The 16652-nt window shown below is 45.2% G+C and overlaps 1 protein-coding gene across 1 annotated transcript in view; it reads left to right on the top strand.

Annotated features, from left to right (window-relative positions):
* KIAA2012 (KIAA2012 ortholog) overlaps positions 1-16652 on the top strand; it is a 110652-nt gene that overhangs the window by 61442 nt on the left and 32558 nt on the right. Inside the window, 1 exon segment of the mRNA XM_019938874.2 lies at positions 7392-7529. Coding sequence (XP_019794433.2) covers positions 7392-7529 — 138 coding nt within the window.

Genomic DNA, 16652 nt, shown 5'->3' with positions numbered 1-16652 from the left:
GCCTGATTTTCTTTTTTCTTTTTATTATGGAAAATTTCAAATACATGCAAAAGTAGAGAGAATAGTATAATGAACCTCCATGTACCTATCATAAGCTTCAATAATTATCCCTCCATTATCAAGAGGGTCTTTTTAAATGGTCATAACAGCCAATGTATTTGAGGTTTCCTATGTGCAGGATTTAGAATTATCTCCCTTAATTCTTAAAACAGCCGTATGAGGTAGGTACAGTTATTGTCATTTACAGATGAGGAAACAGATGTCATGACAGACGGGACCCCATTTAACATGCTACCTGCACTTGCCAAAAGGCCTACTGGTTTGGGAATCCCACAAAGTTGCTTTTAGATCCCAGCTTCTTCCACACTGACTGTGTGGTTTCAGGCAGGTTATTTAACCTCTCTGAGGCTCAATTTCCTCACCTACAAAGGACAATGATATTTTCCTCATGGGGTCGTGACAATGATTAGATGAAACAACATATGGAAAAGGATTAGCACAATGTTGTCACTAGGCAATCCTGATAAATTACAATAGGAATTATTATTCTATTCCCTCGCCCTCTGCTTGAAAGCTATTATAAAACAGAACTCGGAGCTTGTGTACAATCTAAGGGTGCAGATGTAGAAGAGGAGAAGCTTGAATGGCAGGAATAACTTAAAGGGCTATAAGTCAATCTACCTACCGTTTCGCCCCTCCTCCACTCCACCCACCCTCAACACCCAAAAGCCCAGACACCTCAAATATCCTCCATGCTGTCTGGAATTTTGTTTCACTACTTTATGTAATTCTACCTATTGCAGATTCCTTTGGGTTTCTCATATCTCATTGTGGATTGTTTTTTAATTGTTCTCCCTACCCCTTACGGGAGCACAGCTGAAGGCCCAGGGGAGGGGGAGGGGCGGGGGATGAAGCAGAGAATTTTGTAGTGAGGACCCCGTATCCAGCAGCGCCCCAACTCCCCCAGCACATGGCTGCCCAGGAACAGTGAGAGGTCAGAGGACAGGCGGGCAATGGAAGGGAAGGGGGCAGAAAAGAAAAGGATATCTTTCTTTCTCTTCTTCCAGCCCTCTGCTATTCCAGCATTACCAGGACTAGTTCAGCTCCTTAGCCAAGCTAAATTATGGGTTAGATAAGTTTTTATGGGCCCATGTGGGAATTAAAGCACCACAGGTAACATTTCTTTTTCTAGTGAAAATTTCATTTTTTTTACAATGAAATCAGTTTGCAAGTTGAGATTCCCTGTCTCTCAGTTGTCACATTGGAAAAGTCACACTGGAGCCAACATAACAAGGAAGTCACACAGTTTGGGGTTAAAGTTTGGGGTTAGAAGGAGCTGGGGACTTGTTCAGATTTCCCACCCTGCACCCCACCACCTCCCATCTCCCCATCTAAGTCTAAAACAGGATGTATCATCTCTCAAATACAGGCAGAGTTCCGGCCTGAATGTAGCCAGACACCCCCTCACAGAAAAAGCTCTATCTTCTATCTCCCCTGGGGCAGAAGAGGTCACTATTTTGGCTTACATTTTTTCTCCTCCAGCTTCTGCTAAGCCAGATAAACAATGATTCTGTTGTGTCAACAAAGCACTTAATTAAACTGAGGACAATGTCAGTTAGAACAATGTCAATTAGATAAGATTTACTTCCAGATAGTTGAAGCCTTGGAATTAAAGTCTCCTGGGTTTCATTATTCAAAAGTTCCTTGAGGAAAACACTGAGGTAGAGAAACTCAGGCACAGAAAGCTTAACGAGTTGACAAAAGTCGCCACATGAGTCTCTCATAGAAGTTAAGACTAGAGATTGCTGTGTTTCTCTTCCTGGTCCACTGTTTGCTAGCTCTTGGGCTAATTTGTAAATGCTTAGGAGGATGTAAAAATCTCCTTCCATAGAGTTGAGGATGAAAGTGGATGAAGACTAAAATTCGTGACAGGAGGGGAACAAGAAAGCTCTTCTCTGGTTTCCAACAAAACTGTACCTCCACCCACGCCTCCTTGTGGAACCCTCCTAAAACTGTCCACTCGGCCCATTTCACCAGCGTCAAATTGCCTTGAGAACATAAAAAGTGGGCCAGGATGTCAGGTGGCCAAGATGAACGCAGGAGACAGGCACATGGACCACTGGGCAGACTTGCGGTGGATGGAACCACGCTGCGGTTTGGGGTCCCGTCTGCTCCTCAGAAGGAGGCCATGCAGCAGCCCAGGTTGTTGAATTGAGATCCTGATGTTCCGTCTGGCCTTCTGAAGACTAAAGTTCTCCTGCTCCTCCAGGCCAGGGAAACCTAAACAGAGAGAAGGTCTCAGAGTAGGACTCAGGGTGGCCAGGTGGCTGGCCTTGCACGGGCTGGGTCCCCTCCACGTCAACCTGAGCTGAGAGTGTATACAGAGCCCCTGGCCCACTCAGATCCCTCCCCAGGAAGCCCAGCCGTAGGGAGTCCAGCAGAGTTCCATGCCCCACTCAGCCCCACCTATGTCCCCATTCCTACTGCCCACTTTTAGTTCCACAGAATGCCAAGGGCAAGAAATAACAGGGCCTGGGAAGGCCAAGCACAGGGGAACTTGCCAGACCCCTGAGCTCCTAGCGCCAGGCAGGAGTGACCTTCTCCAGGATTTGGTCCCCACCCTCAGTGACTTCTCCATCCCCACCGGGATTCAGAGCCACCCGGACCCTCACCTTCCGGGAAAGTGGAAGGACAGACTGTCAGCCAAGGAGGGGGGCCCGGTGGTCCAAAGAAGCGTCTGACTCTTTTCCTTTTGTTTGCTCACAGGAGGGGACAAACGCCCTGTGTGCACAGAGGTTTGATGTGACAACTTGATGGACCACATGAGGGTTTCAGCAAAGGCCTCCCGACCCCACTCTCCATGCATTAAGATAATGGCGGGGTGTGTAGCGTATTTCAGGTCTTGGCTACAGAGGCCCTCCTTCCTTCTGTTTTCCTCCTCCAGCTCAAGCTTGCCCACAGGTTCCCAGAGACTCCTGGCAGCTTGCTCTCAGGCAGAAGGAAGCTGTGAGCTGTGTGGGAGACAGACAACGAGAGTGTTGCAGCCTCCTTAATGAGGGACCATAGCTCTTCTTGGAACCACGAAGCCGCAGCTACCGGGATGGGGAACCCCAATTAGAAAGGAGTGGGAGAAGTAAAGAGCTGCCTGCGACAGATCTGTGTCTGTGGTGGCTCTGTGGGACCCGTAGGTGGAGATCTAGCTGGTTGGGTTTAGAATCTCCTTTTTCTTCTTAAGGTAAGACGTTCCAGTGACTTCAGAGCCAACCCATGCTGGTGACCCTTCAAAATACACAACTTGAAAGGCGGAGGAAAAATTATTGGAGAGAGGGTTTCTCCTTGAGTTTGTAGCTCAGATAGTGTAACCCAAGAATAAGAAAAGAAATGATATGTATTTTGTTTAATGAACGTCCTCTGTTAGTTTTACTACGTTATATATGTGTGCAAATGGATATTAGTAAACAGCCAATAGCTCTCTCTTGTTCTGGCTTTCAAGTGAATCACATTATGTTTACAGCAAGATAGTAAACGTGGATTTCCCATGGCTCAGTCTGTCGGAGCATAAGATTAGCTCTTGAATTCATTAACAGTCATCTCCTTTTAAATGTCAGATAACTTTTTAAATGCCAAGCACTTACACAACGGCTTCTGTGCAATTCAAATCAGATTTACCAAATTAACTCATTAATCTTTATTGTTTCATTTCCTGAAGAGAAAGGCTTCCAGGTGTTTTTAGCAGAACATAATAATATTAAAGTATTTACAATACAATATAGGTGAAGGAATGGGTTTTGATTTTCTGCTAAGCATCTCACCTTGCCATCAGTTTTGTAATCATTCCCACTGAAGCGTACACAGAAAAAAACGAAAAAGCTTCAGGCATCTCCACTTTCTTCTACTTGCCCTGTTTTCCTTCCCTTTCTTTGTGTTTTCTTCTCCCCTCTACTCCCTGAGGCCTTAACTCCCTTTTACTATTTATTCTGCCATCTTTAAGAGCTACAAGCGTCGATTATGATGGCTCTACCACCTAGAAAACAGAGGGGTACCTCACAGGGTCCGGGATGGAGTCAGAAGGCTGGGGCAGAACAGGTCTAGATATCAGGAATTCTACTTTCCTTTTCAAAGAACCCCTCTGAATAATCAGATACAGGCTACACTGACTGCTAAAGATAGATCCTTCCAGGACTGGCCCCTTCTTGTCACCCAGCTCTCTGCTCAAATGTCACTTCCCTAGCGAGGTCTTCCCTGATCACCCAAGGGCAAACCCCATCCCCTCCCCCACCAAAGTCCATCCTGTCACCATTTCATTGTCTTCATAGATTTATCACCATCTAAAATCATTCTGCTTCTTCATGTGTTTGTTTGTATGACACACACAGTAGCACTCAATAAATATCAGTTAAATGAATAAAGTGAAATGAAAAACCACCCCAATGCATAGCTTTCTTTCCTGCTTTCAACTGTCTTTCTCTCCTCTTACCACTACCTCCCAGAAACCTCTTTAAGGATTTAATTTTCTTTCCTCCCATCTCCCAAACCCCCTTTCACTATCATTTGTTTGTTAGAATACTTGATCATAATAAGCAAAAACAGTACTGCACATTCCAGTGACTATAGAGCCTTCACTGGAAACATTCCATCAAGCCAGGATTGATGGCCCCTAAACGTTAGGGAGATGAGCCACATAGTCAAGAGAATTGTTTTATCAAACGATTTACAGGTCAAGCGATTTGGAGAGACTTTTCTCAAAGCCTCTCAACTCCCCACTCTTTAATCTGAGCCCCACATAAGGAGTTAAAGTAACTCCAGCCATTGGAACTAGTCTCGGCTGTGCCTTTTGTCCTCCGACCTAACACAAAATCTTCTCTTAGAGATAATAGAGAAATTTCCCTCAAATCAGTATTGTCTGATTTCTATTACTCCACCCAGTGATTCATGCATGGTTTCGGAAGCTAGAAAGCTTGAAATACTTCGTCTGATTCTTGATTGGACCAAACGCTTTCATTTGATCTGGAAACAGGGAGGGGAGGTCTCACTCTGAGAAGTGAATCAGATATATAGCTGAGATGACAAAAAATTGGATATGTATTTGTCCAGAAGAATCTTTCTCTCTAGCCACATTTCAAAACAAAGGAAAAGGGTGTGGGTGTTCGTCGGAATGATGGCTGCTTGTGGGGACCCACGAACTGTTAATTCATCATTAACACTTAAAAGTAATATAAATGTGATGGGAAGGAGAGTTACGCCCAGAGAGACAGCCATCCGTGAGATAGTCTCTTAGAAAATATGGAAATTATCAAATCCACACCCAGGGTGATCTCATGGCACACTAATGTATGTGACCCCAGGAAATCAGCCCTGAAAAATAACAAGTAACTTTCCTCTTTGGGAATGAGGAGCCAGTGCTACACAGAGGACAGGCCTCTGGAGGTCAGCACATGCTTCCTGGAAAGCTGTCTTTCTTGCCCTCCTTATTCTTTTTTAAATTTTTTCTTCTATTTCTTTCTTTCTTTTTCTTTCTTTCTTTCTTTCTCTCTCTCTCTCTCTCTCTCTCTCCCCCCCTCCCCTCCCCCTCCCCTCCCCCCCTCCCCTCCCCTCCCCCCTCCCCCTCCCCCTCCCCCTCTCCCTCTCCCTCCCTCCCTCCCTCTCTCTCTCTCTCTTTCTTTCTTTCGCTGTGCCAGGTCTTAGTTGCAGCACATGGGATCTTCCTTGCTGCCTTCGGAATCTTGCCCTCCCTATTTTAACTAAGTTGGGCCATAACATGTAGCTTGCCAGTAATGTTATCATTCCTCTTGTTCTGAAAGTATGTATCAAGTATATGTATCAAGTGTGTATTCTGAAAGTATGTATCAAGTGTGTATTCATTTCCAGACTCTGTGCCTGGCACTGCAGCTACTTGGAAACAGGATAGCTGTGGTTCCTGCCCTCATGGAGCTTACAGTCTAGTGCGGAGGAGAGGTGGCTGTACAAGCATGAGTGTCACTCTGGGCAACGGTGGGAAGGGCTCAGTTCTCTGGGTTGTCATGGGAAGCACAGATGAGCCAGACCTGAAGGATGCAGAGGAGTTAGAAGGGAGGGGTGTGTTTCCCGGGGAGGGAAGGGCATGCGGGCAGCCTTGCTCCAGGAACTGAAGCAAGGGTCAGTGCTGATGGCAGCCCTCTGAACTTGCTATTCCCACAGCGAGGTCAAAACTTCCTGCAGAGAGCCCCACAGAAACTTCCCTCGCCTTCTTGCGGGCTTTGCGCTAACACTGCTCTCTTGCCAGGGCAGGTGGGAAGAGGGGCCCTTGACTGCTTAAAATTGCCGCCTCCACCCACCCTCACCAGCTACTCCTCACTCCCCTCTCTGCTTTATTTTTCTCTACATCACGAATCACCTTCAGACATTACTTATGTTCCACCCGTTCGCTTATTATCTCTTCCCCCTCAGTAGGATGTATGTGCAGTTTTCCTGAGAGTGAAGACTTCTGTCTGCTTCTTACACTGCCATATCCTCTCTCCTGGGCATAGAACAAGCATTCAATAAATATTTGTTGAATGACGGAATGAGATAGGAGAGACAGTCCAGGGCCAGGCAGGAAGGGTCTTATAAGCCTTTTAAGAAGGTTGGCCTTCATCTTGAGGGTAAGGGCCTTTGAAGAATGATGTGGTCCAGTCTGCATCCAGAAAGATCACCTAGGTTGCAGTATGGGGCATGGGCTGGAAAGCAAGTTCAGATTATACTTTGTCGTGCTCTGAGGCATGACACCATTTGCATGTTGTGGCGACAGGAGATGGGAGAGCCCCCAGGGCCTCCCAGACTCCTCCCACGGCCCATTCTTCCTTCCCTCTCTGCTAGATTTGTTCAAATCACTCTTTCTAACACATCAACTATATTTTAAATTTGGGAATAAACTGGAATCTTGATATAACTTTATTTGCTGCAAGGCAGGTTTGATACCTGTTCATAGAAGCTGTAGATGTATCAAAAAAGACCTCATTAAAAACGGAGTTTTAGGCAGTCCATGATTTCGGCTCTACCGTTTAACAGCTGTGTGGCTTTGGGCAAGTGACTTAACCTCCCAGAGCCTCCAGTTCCTCATCTGCAAAATGGGGATAACAATACGTGGCTCGCAGGGTTGTTGAGAGGATTAAATAAAATGAGTGCTACCCTCGAACATAAGGTCCCTTTTCCCACTCTCCCATTACGCCAACCCCAGGTATGAATTATTAACCAAACTCGGGTTATTCTCTATACATATGGATCCCCTGTGTCTTCCATGGTAAAAATAGGTGTTACAATTAGTGTTCCAACGATGAAGAATTGCTTTCTATAAATATTTGGGGATTCGGACTAGCTCTTGTCACACTGTGTATCATTCCTATGAAAGTGGGACTTTCTGCTTCTCTTCACAGGGAGCCCAGCAGTCCTTGGAGGCAGCAGCTCAGAAGACAGGAGAGCCTCAAAGTTGTATAAATAAAGGGCTGATATGTTCAAACAGAAAAGAATTTTACACGCGTAAGCTGCACATCGACATGACGCCGTTCCTGAAGGTGCTCTCACACTGAGAAGACTAGGGATTTTATAGACACACACACAGGAATTCCAGTTAATGCACTTCTGCATGGTACAAAAACAGCTTCAGAAGTCCCTCAGAGATCTTGCTTTATCAGAAGGGACAGAAAATAGGCAGTTTGTAGCACATGAAGAGAGAACAAATTAGGACAGTAATCGCAGGCAGCCATCGGGGACAAATCAGTTGGGTGTCTGGTTCGGTTGAGGGAGGACGGGGAACAGAAAGGAGAAAGGATAACCTTGAACCACTCATAAAACAGGCAAATATAATTCATTTTATCTTGACAGTAGCTAAAATAATAGTTACTGTTTTACCACCGTCACTTGGTAGAGCTGATATTCCTACTGCAGGGAAGACTAATTCTTGAGTTAACCGTTTAGAAGGCAGCTGCCCATCCTCTTCTGGATATCTGACCCTGTTTTCTGCTCTCTAGGAGTTCATTACTCTCCCAAGCTCAGCTTTGTATCCAGCTTAGGGTACTGAGAGTTCCTGTGGTGGGGATGGCATTTGTCCATCTTTGCAATATGCCTTCCTGCCCCAGCATCTAACAGCACCTGGCACATGGAAGACGCTTCCTAAATGATCCATGAATTGACCCCCTTTTCATCCCACAGCCCTCTGGCTTAAAACCTTCTTCCTCCCCATTCTTTGCCCCCTCGGAGGTGAATGAACAGGAAATATATGGCCGTGGAATATATGAAATTGATCAGCAACAAAGCAAGTCTTGGCATGGAAGGATCTCAGATCCTTCATCCTACCCTCGAGGACAACATCCCAGGCCCTTGATGAGAAGTGACTAAGAAAGACAAAAACAGAGGAGAAGAAACCAAATACTCATGGGGTTCTTAATGGTGGTACTATCCCGTGCTATAGACTGGCAGGGACGTCCAAGGTCGTGAGGGTCACCCTCCTAAACTCACTGATCCAAAGTTCTTAGGTTACATCTTCTTTGGACGACCCCAATCCCAGCTCTGCAAGGTGGGGCTTTGTTTAAGAGTCATGTATTTGCCCCACATCTGTCTCTCTCCATGGCTGGGCTCTGCTTTCCTGTTTCCTCTTAGATAGGCTCTTTCCCCATGGTTGCAAGATAGCCATGAGCTTCTGTTTTCTAAATCGTTGGCCCAACTTGGGTCACATGCCTGTATGCAAATGAATCGCCATGGCCAGGGGGATGGAATACTCTGATTTTCCCAGCCTGGAGCCACAGGAACTCATAGGAGGGAGGGGAGGAGTGTCTCAAAAAGGAAAAAAAGAAAACCTAAAAGTTGAATAAGAGAATGATTCTGGGGAGCAAAACAAAAGATTTTTGCTACAAGTATTCAAAATAATTACCTTGATTCATCACTCATTGTATTAGCTTGCTAGGGTCACCACAACAATGTACCACAGACTGGATGGCTTAAACAACAGAAATTTATTTTCTCACAATTCTGGAGGCTAGAAGTCCAGGCTGAAGGTGTCAGCAGAGTTGAATTCTTCCGAGGCCTTTCTCATTGCTTGTGTCAATAGATAGCCATCTTCTCTATGTGTCTTCACATGGTCCTCCCTCTACATGCAGTCTGTGTCCTAATCTCCTCTCCTTATAAGGACACCAGTCATATTGGATTACAGCCCACCCTAACGACCTCTTTAAAGATCCTGTCTCCAAACACTGTCACATTCTGGGGTACTGAGGGTAGACTTCAACATATGAATTTTGGGGGAACACGGTTCATCCCAAAACACTTATATTAATGAAACTACCCTTTTCGTTTCCTCAGCAACAGTTTAGTTCTTCCCTCAGGGCTTGAAGAATTATGGTTGGTACTTCCTGGGATGAGATACCATCATTACCACTATTCATTCATTCAACCCATAATGAGCATCTGCTACCTAATATGTGTCGGGCACTTTCTGGGCATTTGAGATACAACAGCAAACGAAACAGATAAATCCTTGTCCTGCTCCAGGCAACATATATAGTAAATTGATAATTGCTATGGAAATAAGAAGATATTTATGGAGCCTCTAGAAGCTGCAAGTGAGGAATTTTACAATAATTTTTTGTGTATTTAGTGTCCACAATGCTTTTGTATTACACTTTTTTGTCCAGCAATTTTGGCGTCCTTTTCCTTATAGAAGGAAAGGCACTGTTATCCCCAAGGCCCGCTTTCCAGTCCACCCTTTTCAAGACTCACAGAAATTGTAACTTAGCCTGCTTCTACATGAGACTCACGGGGACACGCTAGAATTTCTGACTCCCAGACCAGTCCTTGCCCCAAAGATTATATCTTTTCTTGCAAATGTTCAGTGTTAACAGCTCCCCCTAGATAGACCTTCTCCTTGTTGACACGGTAGCTCCCAGATTCTTAGGGAGTGCCTTGTAGAAAGACACAAATCTCAGGATTATATAGCAAAGGATGGAGAGTTCAAATCAAGAAAGGCATACAGGCTGTCCAATTCAGTCTACACATTTCATTTGTGTATTTCCTGCCTAGTCACAGGACATTTCATTCATTTTTTCCTGGTGCATGTTGGAAGCAGTACACATTTCAGGGGATGAGGGTAAGAAATAAAAATATTGAGGCAGAAAAGGAAAATGGAAAGAGATGTAAATAATCACAATTGCTAACATAAATGAACACTTACTCCATGCCAGGCTTTGTTCTAAGTTTTACATGCAAGAACTCATTTAACTCAAAAAACGAATCTAAGAAGTAGGTAGCGTTATCCCATTTTACAGATGACACAATTAAGGTCTTGAGAGCTGAAGTACCTTCTCACATGACATACAGTTGGAATATGACAGAAACAAGATTCAAAGTCAGGCAGCCCTGCTCCGGGTCCCATGTTTTCAACCCTGCAGACCCCAACTGAGTCCTATCCAATCAAAAGCACTGCCTACCACACATTAGCTAAGCATCCAGCACAGCTCCTTCTAGAAGATTCCATCCCTGTGCACTCATCCAGTCTGCTGCAGGAATATTTTCTGACTCTCCAGTACTCTGCCCTTCCCCTCACTCCCACCTGCATTCTGTGGACCCAACATAAAGCTTTCTCTCCCAATGATCATCCACTTTCCTTCAGACAACATATATTGAGCATCCGTTGTATATCAGACACTGTGCTAGGCACTGAGAACACAGAGATGAATCATCTCCATCCCTGGCCTTCCAAGGAGCCTATAATCTAAGAGGAAGATAAACAAAGAAGCAGATAATATCAGCACGGTGTTGTGGCAGAGGCAGGCGCAGGTTGCTATAGGAGAGACTCATTCATTTCTCGGTTATTACACGTGGAACCCTCCTCAAATTTAAAAACCTATTGATAACACTGAAGGCAATGCTATTAGCCCATTTTATAGGATAATCCGTATCACGCTTAGACGTGGGGAAACACGATCGATCCAGAGTACATCTGGGTTCACGTAAAAATTGAACCATGTTTTTTAAAATTTTTTTTTTTTTTTTTGCGGTACGCGGGCCTCTCACTGTTGTGGCCTCTCCCGCTGCGGAGCACAGGCTCTGGAAGCACAGGCTCAGCGGCCATGGCTCACGGGCCCAGCCGCTCCGCGGCATGTGGGATCCTCCCGGACCGGGGCACGAACCCGTGTCCCCTGCATCAGCAGGCGGACTCTCAACCACTGCACCACCACGGAAGCCCTAAAAATCTGTTTTTGAAAAAGAAATGGTAATTGATGAATAAATTAAGGTAGAGATTTTTTTTCCCCAGGAATTTTAATAAATTATCAGGGTTAGTTCGTGGTAGTGGGGAAGAAAATAGCAATAATGCCAATTAATGCTAGATACAGAATTGAATATGCTTATACTCAACATTGACATCAAAGAGTATGTATGTTATGCCCAGAAGATGTGAAGAATGAGAAATAAGTTCCACCTCACAGCATTCACACAGGCAGTTATCACTTGGTACCTTCAAATCAAGGCAGAGGACCCTGCCTGAAATCTGGTACTTTGAACAGTCCCCTGCCCCTGGTTTGGGGCCAGCCCTGCGTTTTACTTATACAGGCAGGTGTGGGCACATGCCACCAAGCAGAGGATGGCTGTCACCGCCACTGAATCATGTGGTCATGTGGGGAAAAGACAGCATGGATTTCAGTGAGAAGAAGTAACAGCAAAACAATGTTGGGCTCAAGATGTTGTCCTAAGATGGAGCAGGCCCCTCAGGAGGCAAGTTCTAGTGCCTAGAGTCCTTGAAACCAGCTTCGTTGACCACCAGCAGGAGAGCTGCAAAGGGATCACAAGCTGGTTTTGAGATGCAATGATTCAAGGACACTTGAATAATAATTTCACCAGGAAAACTTTTCAGGGCATTGAGTCTGTTACAGCTCCCAAAGAAAGAAGCCCAGGATTACGTAGACTATTATCAGTATTAAAGTATCTGACCAGCAGTTGGGAAGCCCTGGGTTTTCTCTGACTCTGAGTAACCTTGTAATGCATCTGGGATTCCGCTGCCTCTTTAGTAAAATGGAGATAATAATGCTGGGACCTCCATACCTGCCTCTCAGCAGTGAGGTGAGAATTACATGAAATAATAATTTTCAAAATATGTTCTTATCTATAAAGGGTTCAGTTCACAGAGAGAAAGAAAGAAACATTCACTGGTCCCTGCCGAGAGCCAGGCCCCTCACATATTAAACATTATTTAATTTCCCCAACCCCCTTCCTGTTAAGTGTGCAGTTCGCCACCGTGCAAATGAGGAAACTGAGGATTGATGAGATGAGAGGACCAAGGGTGACGTGGCTGGCAGCAGACGGAACTAGGATTCAAAGCCACCAAACCCACAATTCCTGATATTGATGAGGCCTATCCTGTTCCTGAGAAGAATTTAATTGTACTTCTTTGTTCTGGCTTCAGAACCTGGGAGAGGAGAAGAGACAATATTTTAATAACACAAGATACCTTATGACTTTCATAAATCCGTTTTCTTTATTAAAGAATAGGTGTGAGGGCTTCCCTGATGGCGCAGTGGTTGAGAGTCCACCTGCCGATGCAGGGGACACGGGTTCGTGCCCCGGTCCGGGAAGATCCCACATGCCGCGGAGCGGCTGGGCCCGTGAACCATGGCCGCTGAGCCTGCGTGTCCGGAGCCTGTGCTCCGCAACGGGAGAGGCCACAACAGTGAGAGGCCCGCGTACCGAAAAAAAAAAAAAAGAATAGGTGTGGGATCTTTTTAATACACAAGAAAATTTGTACGACCTTAAAGTTGACACTCACAAATGAGATACTGATTTCCTTCCAGCATTAAGAAGGCACTGAAATTAGTCATTTAGATGTATGTGTTACATATGTTACACAGAACGTCCAAATGTATTTTCCTAATTTAGCTTTTCAAGAACTCGTACAAAATTTATCATTACCCCCATTTCACAGATGGAGAGGCTGAGGTTCAATGATAGGTCATACAGCACATACAGCCCCCTGGAGCCCCACCTCTGGCTCCTGCATTCCCCATCCTCCCAGCAGTTCCTTCCCGAAGCCTGCGGTGAACCTAGAAGTACCGTGCTCAGATAGGGCACTGTGTGTGAGGGGAGAGGGCAGGACCAGTGGAAGGTTCTCCAGGGACAGATGAGAACTTCAGGCCACCTGGCCCAGCCCCTGTCAGTTGAAGAAACTGAGGTTAAGTACCTCGCGTGACCTGTAAGGCATGAAGTACAGGATCAGGGCTTCAGGGCAGGCAGTCTGACTCCAGGATCTGCACCACAACCATTCAGGCAACTGTCTCTCTTGTCTGGTTTCAGTGCTACAGTTTGTGTTTACAAAGTGTTTGTTACTATCCCCATGCACCCCACCCCGCCCCAGGCTTATAACACCACCCTGTTGCCAGCGCTCTTTCTAAATACAGCTCAGTCATAACACTGGTTTGCTTGAAATTCCCTACCACGTCCCCGTTGGCCTTCCGGTTAATTCTGGCATCAAAAATGTATTTCTTTTATAAATAGAAAAATAGAACAAATGAATATCTTTTTTAAAACTCCAGACTGCGACTTGGAAGATCTGGCCCGTGTCTGATTCCCACTGTCCGGGCCCTGCAGCCACACCAGAATGCGCCCCCAAGCCAGTACATGCTCCTTCCTCTGCGGGAACTGCCCTAACCTCCCCTTCTCTGCAAGACTTAGCACCATGTCCACTGGTAAACCTCACCTCCCGTGAGGTCCTGCAGAAACCTGTCACAGTCTGTCACAGCATTTATCACACTGCATGGCGACAGTGAGATTTCCTGTTTCTCTACAAGTCACTGAGCTTCTTACAAATAGATCTTTCAGCTTTGTGCCCCAGGCGCCCGGCACAGTACCTGGCACACAACAGACACCCAATAAATATTCATAAGCCAAATGTAGGGATGAAGAGCAAATGACTTGGCCAGAATAACAGAGCTGGGATTTGAATTTTCAGTCGTTCACCTTGTTTTGCTCACTCACCAAGTATTATTGCCTGTGTTTCAGTCATTACCTCTATAACTCATTAAAAGTGACAGACTGCTGTCACTTTTTAGTTTTAGTTTTTCAATTCAAATCTTGAATCCGAAATATACTCAGGAAGTTTAAACAATTTAAGTATAAAAGGGTATGTCTCCCAGCTGGGTTCCCTCCCCCTTGGACACCACTGATGCTAGTTTCCTGTGTACCCTTCCTGAGTTGTAGTATGCATATACAGTCCAATACAGGTAGAAAAATAGACAGAGACATTTTATACATGTTTTTATATATTATACACATTGCTCACAGTCTTACTTTTTTTTACTTACTATATCTTGGAGTTCTGTTAATTCATTAAGAGATGCTTCTTAATGGTTGCATTGTATTCCATTGTGTAAATTACCATAATTTATTTAACACATCCCCCATTGATGGGATACGTAGGTTGTTTCCAATCTGTTGCAACGAATGACCTTAGGTATAAGTCTTTTCACATGTGTGCTTGTATATGTAAAAAATGATCGCTTTTTGACACTTTTCTAAGCAATGGGCAGAATGTGTTTTTTTTTAAGACCTCACAGCAGCGTGGTTTGTGGGAGCTTAGTTCCCTGACCAGGGATTGAACCCAGGTCCCTGGCAGTGGAAGCGCAGAGCCCTAACCACTGGACCACCAGGGAATTCCCCAGACTTTCAAATTAAGACTACTGTATTTCTTTTTCTAACAGGGACTCATCAAGAGATTCTTTCCAAATCCCCAACTCTCTCTGCCTCCATCTCCCCATCTGTGAAATGAGAAGAATATTTCTTGTCCCTGAAGGCTCATAGCTGCATGTTGTGAAGACTCAAGTTTTATTCTTCTGAGCTTTGAATTATTCTTCTGAGCTTTGAAATTCTTCCAAAAGAGGAAGCTTGTTTCTCCCTTTTAATCCAATTTCCTGTTAGGCTAAAAGGATTTATAAACAGAATTTTTTAAAATTTATCTCTTTTCTAGTCGTCTAACTTGGCAGTTTACTGGACTGAGGCAAGTTTTTCTTGCAATCATTTTTTTAAAACCTTTCCATTTATTCAGACATGATTTTTTTTTTTTATTGCATCAGGCCAAATGTGCTTTGTCTCCAAAGAGATAAATGCAAAAGAAAGAAAATTGCTTAGCTGTTTTAGGTTTTTTTACGTCAGAATATCTCATCAGCTGCAAACACTAAGCTAACAAGTGAGAAACACGCGGGGTAAAAAGCCATCAAACAAGAAGAGAATGTCAAACAAATTAGCAGATAACTGTGTCTTTCCAAAGCAGCTGGGGTATTTGATAATAAAGAGGAAAACTGTCAACTAAAGGGTGAGGAACTTTAGTCCCAGGAGAGGCTTCTAGGGCCCTCAGATTCCTTCTCCACAGCTGAAATGAAGCTGTGGATTAAGCAGAGATCCAGGTGACAAAGGCCAAGAGCTGGCCTCATCAAACACTGACGGCTTTACTTGAGTCACTGACTCTACCTGCCACGTTTCCTTGGCAACTGAAGAGCTGTTCTTCCAATCCTCTAGAGAAGACCCATGGTTCTCAATCCTGGCTGCATGACGGAATCACCCAAGAAGCCTTAAAAATGCCCCAGCTCCAGAAAGTCTGATTTTAACATTTGGGGTTAGGTCCTAGGAATCTTTTTTTTTTTTTTTTTTTTAAGCTTCACAAATAATTCTAAGACACAGCCAGGGTTGAAGACCATCGTTATAGAGATTTCTGGGTGGTGGGATTGCAAGCAGCTTGTGTGACTCAGAGAAAGAAGGAAGAGGGGATTCCATGTGATAAGAAACCTAATCTGGGGACTTCCCTGGTTGGCACAGTGGTTTAGAATCTGCCTGCCAATGCAGGGGACACGGGTTCGACCCCTGCTCTGGGAAGACCCCACATGCCACGGAGCAACTAAGCCCCTGCACCACAACTACTGACCCCATGTGCCACAACTACTGAAGCCTGCACACAGCAACGAAGACCCACCGCAGCCTAAAGTAAATAAATAAATTTATTTAAATTAAAAAAAAAGGAACCTTATCCGTGGTAATCCTGGAAACCCTACAAAAGGCCAGTCTGATCCTTCTGCTGCCCTGCTTTAAACCCTCAGTGCCTTCCATTTGTTTTCAAGGTAAAGGCCAAAATCCTTAAACTACCTCCAAGGCCCTGAGAGTCTGAGTCCTTCCCACCCTTCCCACTTCACCCCATCTCTGCTCTGGTCACACTGGACCTCCCTCAAGTCCCTAGAGGTACCCTGTTGCCTTCTGCCAGCCGGCCTTTGCCTGTGACATTCTTTTTCCCACATATGCCAGGCATGGAGCACTGCTCTGATGGATGGGACAAGCCTCCCACAGAGGAGGACAGATAAGGACGGTGCTCAAGGCCACTGCTAAGCCCACCTGGCTCTTCAGGGCCCTTCACGCTGGCAGCAGAATTCTTGGACACAAGTTAAAACGACAAGTTGCGCTTGTCGTTCACTGTACAAAGGCGTCCAGCAGAGGGAGCGAGAGGGGCTGAAATCCAGCCTGTGCTGCGCACCCTGAGCCACGCACTCCAGCACTGGGTGCCTCCACCCAAAGGAGGCTCCTTTTCCTACTTGGTCCTTCTACTGGAATGCCTTTCTCTAAGTCATATAAGGTGCTCTATATAGGCTAGCAGCAGCAGATCTGGGCAGCTG

The sequence above is a fragment of the Tursiops truncatus genome, chromosome 7 (assembly GCF_011762595.2).
Source record: "Tursiops truncatus isolate mTurTru1 chromosome 7, mTurTru1.mat.Y, whole genome shotgun sequence".
Taxonomy (NCBI): Eukaryota; Metazoa; Chordata; class Mammalia; order Artiodactyla; family Delphinidae; genus Tursiops; species Tursiops truncatus.
This window is presented reverse-complemented; position numbering and strand designations above follow the sequence as displayed.